The sequence below is a fragment of the Erpetoichthys calabaricus genome, chromosome 4, assembly GCF_900747795.2.
Source record: "Erpetoichthys calabaricus chromosome 4, fErpCal1.3, whole genome shotgun sequence".
In the NCBI taxonomy this organism is placed as follows: Eukaryota; Metazoa; Chordata; class Cladistia; order Polypteriformes; family Polypteridae; genus Erpetoichthys; species Erpetoichthys calabaricus.
In genome coordinates this window covers 37,116,422-37,123,776 of record NC_041397.2, presented here as the reverse complement: position 1 = coordinate 37,123,776, position 7,355 = coordinate 37,116,422, and the positions used below count along the sequence as shown (strand labels likewise).

General features: G+C 41.4%; 1 protein-coding gene across 1 annotated transcript; it reads right to left on the bottom strand.

The window, feature by feature from the left end:
* Positions 1-6,317: 6,317 nt before the first annotated feature.
* LOC114651307 (olfactory receptor 1-like) lies at positions 6,318-7,355 on the bottom strand. The gene has a single exon (XM_028801239.2). The coding sequence runs from the start codon at positions 7,311-7,313 to the stop codon at positions 6,318-6,320; it is 996 nt and encodes a 331-aa protein (XP_028657072.1). The 5' UTR covers positions 7,314-7,355.

Here is a 7,355-nt window from a genome sequence, read left to right as displayed (position 1 = left end):
CCCTTTCTGTCCATGTGACCTGGAACACTTCCGGGTCAGATAAAAATCCTTCTTTTCTTCACCCCGGAAGCACATTGTTCCCCTTGTCCATGTGACTCTGACATACTTCTGGGGCGTAAGACAAATAGTTTCTTGGCCTCCCTGCAGAGTCCTCTAGCAGGCCCCAAGGTATGCAACAGGGCTGAGGATAAAAACTACATTGTCCAGTATTCACTGCTGGCATTCGGGGCACCTACATACGGCAGGGAGGGCTCCACCTGGCAGCCTGGGGGTATTGGCCAGGATGAAAGGCCGGCCACATATCACAGTACTCTCCTCCCAGCGAAAAATCATGGTTTTGAGCGTCCAGCCCCGCGAGGGACGTCTTCCTCCAGGAGGATCTGTAAGTCGGGCCTCAGCAAGGTTGTCTAGCCTCCCCAGAGAACCTTGGGGGAACGTTATAATGGGAATCCCTCTGATCCCCTGTCCTCCGAGGACAACATCGCCATACGTGGCCCGGCCGACGACAGTTATAGCAGATCCGCCGTCCTCCTGGTCACCTTCCTCCGTGAGACTGGAACCATATTAGAACGTCTAGCTCCACCCTTTTCTCCGCCGAGGGAGGTCCCATAGCCGCCTCTGTGCTCTCAGTCCTCTTTTCTATTTTGTTAGGAGACCCTGTTTTCTTTTTTGGGATCTCCTTCTTAATCTGGGGGTTTTTCACAGTTTGTGTCTCTCTATTAGTTAAAGAGAGCCCTTTCACTGTCTGAATCCCCTTTGATTTTTTATTGGAAGGAGGCGGCGTCTTCAGCACCGTGTTGCTCCGGGAGACAGCACTTCCCAGCTGCTCTGGGTAGATCGGTGCTTCCTCCAACCCTTCTGTCATTAACCCATATTCTTTTGTAGGGCTCGCAGTGCTTTGGCACCCGCTACTTATTAAACGCGGGCCCGGATCACACTGCGTCCCTTTATGCTGTACGGTACCGATATGACCCACCTGTACCGCCAAATCATATAAGACGGGATGTTCTCATCCCAAATGCCGCAGGTACTCATTCACCTGTCTCAAAGGCACTTCGGCTGTCGCTCCCAGATCTTCGACGATCTTCTTTATCGCCGTCATCATCTGCAAAATACCTCGCAAGGGCTCGATTAATTTCTCGAGTTCCTGTACGTCTACAAAGTTATTTATTTCGACCGGAGGCAAATTTACTTCCTTATTTTCCTTACCTGCTGGCCAGGAGCCAATGAGCACGTCTGCTGTCAGCACGTGCTCAGACGGGCTTCGCGGAGGCTTCTGGGAATTGGAGTTCTTTTCCGAGGACCGGGCTGCCACTTTTGGCTGACTGCGATCCGCCTGTATTAATTTGTCGGCGGACCGAACAGCCATTTCCCGGCCCTCCTTACCTTCTTGCGGGGTGAGCGGTGCTTCGCTTGCCTCCCCCTTCCCCTTTGGAAAGTCCAAGTCCATTTTTTCATCGATGAAGGAGCAAAAAGCGGGACGTAGAACAAGAGCGTACCACAGTCAGTAGGAGCCTTGTCTGCATCCCGCAGAGCCACCGGATGATTTTTTCCAAGGTATGTGCAAGGTACAAAGTGAGTTATTTGAAACTTATCAGCAATTATTTCCCCTGCATATACCTCATTGCAGTCCTCCTCCGTAGGCTTCTCCCGATCCGTGTGGTCACTCCTACGTTCTTCCCGAGCGTTGGCCATTATGAGTAGAGTTGCTCCGCTGGCGCTGCCGCTCTGCTTACTTCTCTTCTTTCCCATAACGGACTTGGTAAATATGGGGTTTTGGCAATGTTTTACTGTGTGTCTGGACGCTGCCTTCTCAGGGTTCTCTGACCACAGAAAATTGAAATACAGGTCCTCTGCAAAAGACGCTACAGAATCCTGCCGGCTACGCCACTGTGACAGATAGAGGGTGCTGTCGTCCTCTTGAACCCTCGGACAATACGCCAGACACCAGGTAAAAGTCCAATATTTATTTATTTGGACAATATTAAAGTGCACAAAGTACCTACACTCCTCTATACTCATAAACAATACAATAAACCAAACAATAAACAATCCTCCACTCCCAGACGCGTCGCCACCCTTCCACCCAGCTCAGTTCGACGTCTGGGATTTCCCACAGTCCTTTTATAGTCCTTGACCCGGAAGCGTTTCACCCTCTCTGTCCATGTGACTCTGACGTACTTCCGGGACGTAAGGCAAATAGTCTCTGGGCCTCCCTGCAGCGTCCTCTAGTGGGCCCCAAGGTATCCAACAGGGCTGAGGATAAAAACTACATTGTCCAGTATTCCCTGCTGGCATTCGGGGCACCTCCATGCGGCAGTGAGGGCTGCACCTGGAGGCCTGGGGGTATTGGCCAGGATGAAAGGCCGGCCACATATCACAATATATATATATATATATATATATATTATGGAGTGCCAAACAGGCAATTACAATGATTTTCGGAATATATAAAGTCAGCGTCGGAATATATAAAGCCATTCCTGAATATATAAAGTAATTCTTGAATATATAAAGTCAGCGTTGGAATATATAAAATCATTACTGAATATATAAAGTGAGCGTCAGAATATATAAAGTCATTACCGAATATATAAAGTCAGTGTCGGAATATATAACCTCATTCTTGAATATATAAATTTAAATTCAGATTATATTGATATTGATTGAAACGACTCAGGCACATTTTTAGTAAACTCAATGAGTTCCTAATACAACGTAATGAAATAAGTTAATATTTATATATATTCTGACGCTTACTTTATATATTCAAGTTTTGACTTAATATATTTCAACGTTGACTTTATATCAGGGGTGCCCAATGCGTTGATCGCAATCGATCGGTAGATCACAAAGGTACTGCAGGTAGATCGCGTTGCATTCAAAAAATTTTTTTTTAAACGTTTATCTATCATATATCCTCCGTATGGCATTTGCCACTTGATTGACATACAGGGCAGCCAGTCTGAGATCTCTTTTCTTCTAACACACTGGTCATCCCGCACGCACGATCAAATGTGTGAGCTACAGCAAAACAAAAGCTGTGATCTACCGAAGATACTCGCGTATTAGTCGATCTCGCAGAGAAGACAAGTGTATTTTTTAAGCCGAAAATTACGAAATTTGATATGACCCGCGTATAAGTTGATGGTAAAACTAATTATAAATAATTCTAATTATGGCAATCGTTCGCATCTTCCGTTGGCGCTTGGGCACGGCCTCTGAAGCAGTAGTAGGAGCAGATCGATTTGGAGCAATAACGCAGGGCTTAACTATGCACAAAGATAAGCACAAAAGAGCATAAAAGTTAACTCTTTACCCAGCAAAACACGTTGATGCTGAATGAGCGAGACGAGACTTCCTGGTTAATGCAGCGGAATCGAATTTGGCGCTCCGTTGCTGAGCCAATCAGCACACAGGAACTTAACTGCTTGCTCTAATTGGGTAGCTTCTCAGCCATCCGCCAATAGTGTCCCTTGCATGAAATCAACTGGGCAAACCAACTGAAGAAGCATGTACCAGAAGTAAAAAGACCCATTGCTGGCTTATAATTATTAAATTGTGTTGCCCCCATGGATAAGTCAACCCTGTTTTTTTGAATGAATTTTAAGGCATAAATTTTTCGACTAATACGCGAGTATGTACGGTAGTTAGCCTTCCAATTTATATCGACTAAAGAATGGATTTAAAAAAAAATTGTTTGGGGAGAGTATGGGCTGGATGTGGAATTGGAAGAGGATATTTTTTCTCACAATGTCACAATAGAAGTGCATTTGTCTGATCTGTCAATCTATCATTGCTATTCCAAAGAAGGAAAATGTGGAAAGGCACTTTCGAACTGTTCATAAAAACTACGAAACTGAATTGAAAAAAAAGCACGTCCAATCGGGATGTTTGCGCTATACACATGCAGAGCAGGTTAAAGATTATTAAAGCAGTGGAATTCAAAAGGCTCAAAAAAAAATAGTTGGCGCGATACACATGTGGAGAAAGTTAAAGAATATGAAAGTAGGAAAATTAGAGAGTATAAAAAAAAGAAAGTAAAGATCGCAGGAGCACAAACAAACGGAAATTATTGCTCAAAAAAGGGAAAATAATCACCACAGACCAGGTGTCAAAAAAAAAAAGCAGGATAAAGCGAGGTCAGAAATAAAAGACAGAGTAGAAAACAAAGTAAAACGTCATAAAAAGGTTAAAAAACAAGGGCACCAAACACATGCAGAGCTGGTTAGAGATAATGAAAACTGGAATTCAAAAGACTCATAAAAAAAAAAACGTAAGCGCGAAACACATGCAGAGCAAGATACAGAATATGAAAGCAAAAAAAAAAGGACCGGGTCAAAACTTTGACAGTCAGTTTCAAGACTCAGCTTTACTTGAGCCAATCCCTACATTTAAGTGCTATCCATTTAGGGAAGATGTTGAGGGGGATTCACCCGCATCAAAAATTGCAACACTGTTTCACCTAAAACTCCTCTACAGTGGAGGATGAGATTTTGGCACTACAGGATGACATTCAGCTGAAGTATGGGGCTCTTGGACAGTTTTGGAACTTACAGAGGAAAAGCACCCAAACATGAGGAAATGTGCTACCTCCTTAACTGCATTATCTAGCTCTACTTATTTATGCGAGTCAGCCTTTTCCCACATGAAGATTATTAAATCCAAATACTGTAGTGACCATAAATGTATTGAATTGTTATTGTGCCATAAGGGTTATTCAGTTATGCAAGGTACGACAACATATATTTTATGTTATGTTATATATATATATATAAATAGCATTTTTAATGTAGGTAGATCATTTTGACCTGGTGATTTTAAAAGTAGCTTGCATGCCGAAAAAGTGTGGGCACCCCTGCTTTATATATTCGGAAATGACTTTATATATTCCAACGCTGACTTTATATAATCAGGCTTTTGACTTTATATATTCGGGAATGACTTTATATATTCCGAGGCTGACTTTATATATTCAGGAATAACTTTTTTTTTTTGCGCAGAAACACTGGAGGTTGTAGAGAGACAGGAACTTTATTCAAACACTGCAAACAAACATTTGTCTCTTTTTCAAAAGTTTAAACTGTGCTCCATGACAAGACAGAGATGACTGTTCCGTCTCACAATTAAAAGAATGCAAACATATCTTCCTCTTCAAAGGAGTGCGCGTCAGGAGCAGAGAATGTCAGAGAGAGAGAGAGAAAAAAGCAAACAATCAAAAATCAATAGGGCTGTTTGGCTTTTAAGTATGCGAAGCACCGCCAGACAAAGCAGCTGCAAGGAAGGCAGCAATGGATAATTAATATATATTATATATACTATTATAATTATATTATAGGTAGTCTTTCAGCATTTTTTAGAGGAGCATCCGTATCCTCTAGGCCAGTGTGCGAACAGCCCTTCTGCTCACACCCCCTCTGTCAGGAGCAGAGAATGTCAGAGAGAGTGAGAGAGACAGAGAAAAACAACAATCAAAAATCAATACGTGCCGTCGAGCTTTTAAGTATGCGAAGCACAGTGCGGGAAGCATGTCGCTTGACAAAGCAGCTGCACGGAAGGGAGCAATGTGAAGATAATCTTTCAGCATTTTTAGACAAGCGTCTGTATCCTCTAGGGGTGCGAACAGCCCCCCTGCTCACACCCCCTCTGTCAGGAGCAGAGAATGTCAGAGCAATAGAGAGAGAGAGAGAAAAGCAAACAATCAAAAATCAATACATGCTGTTTGATCTTTTAAGTATGCGAAGCACCATGCCGGAAGCATATCACTTGACAAAGCAGCCACATGTAAGCCCAGCAAGGAAGGGAGCAATGTGAAGGTAATCTTTCAGCATTTTTTGAGGAGCGGCTGTATCCTCTAGGGATGCGAACAGCCCCCGTGCTCACAATATATTTGAGGAGTTTTATTTAATATGTAATTCGTGCTCTGGTTGGGTTTCTTCTCAGCCATCTGCCAATAGCGTCCCTTGTATGAAATCAACTGGGCAAACCAACTGAGGAAGCATGTACCAGAAATTAAAAGTCCCATTGTCCGCAGAAATCCGCGAACCAGCAAAAAATCCGCGATATATATTTAAATATGCTTACATATAAAATCCGCGATAGAGTGAAGCCGTGAAAGGCGAAGCGCGATATAGCGAGGGATTACTGTATCACAAAACTAGCTCTGGATTAAATACCCACAAATTCTAAAACAATGAAACATTTGTAATTTCAATATTTACCATAAAGTTAGCATCAGGAAAATAAATTGCATTTTATACATTTAAGCATTATTTTTGTATTAAATTTATCTTACACTTGCTACAAAAATGATACAATTATTCGGCTAGAATCTCGGAATTTCTTATTTTTCTATTCTTGTCTTGTTTTGTTTTGAACAGTTTTTTCATTGATTCTGTTACCTCTTCAGTTTTTAGAGTATAAACTATGGGGTTCAGCAATGGTGGGATTGTTGTTGACAATGAATTATTTAGAATTCTTGCATTTGGATGAAAGCCGACAGCATATGCTGCTAAATATGTAACTACCAATGGAGTATAAAACAATGCAACTAAAATGATATGTGAAGTGCAGGTTTTTAGTGCTTTCTGTCTTCCTTCTGCTGTTGCAATTTTTAACAATGCTAACCCAATAGCTAAGTATGTAAAAAGAATAAAGGCCAGCGGCATAAACAGAAACAATATAATGGTAGTAAAAGCCATTATTGTGTTTGGAGAAGAATCATTGCAGGCTAAGCGAAACACAGGGCCATGATCGCAGAAATAACTGTTTATCACTGTGGACCCACAGAAGTTGAGTCTGGTAATCAGGAGGACCATTATAGAAAATGTAACAGCAGAAAACATCCAAAGTGAGAATATAATTATTATCATTCTGCCATTAGTGTTAATACTGTGATATCTTAAAGGTAAACATATGGCAAGAAACCGGTCATAAGCTAATATAACAAGAGAAAGAGACTGCATTGAGTTAAAGAAAAGAACAAAAAACATATCAGCTAAACACGCTTCATATGTTATAAAACTGGAATTAAAAAGAAACATTTCAATTACTTTAGGAGTGACAGACAGTGATGTGCATAAATCAACTAAGGCTAAGTGACTAACAGCAATATATTTTGGATTGTGAAGACTTGGACCAAAACATATTAAAACGAGAAGAAATACATTAGAAAACACTGTAAGAATTAACACAATAAACAAAAAAACATAAAAAAAGTTTGCAAAGGGCATATCATGTAAACCACTTATGTAAAACATTTGTGGACGCATAATAGTATTATTCACAGGAAGTGTTGTAGTCTGTGAACTCATGGGAAGCAGATTCTTGGATATTGTTCTTCAGTTTACTATTAA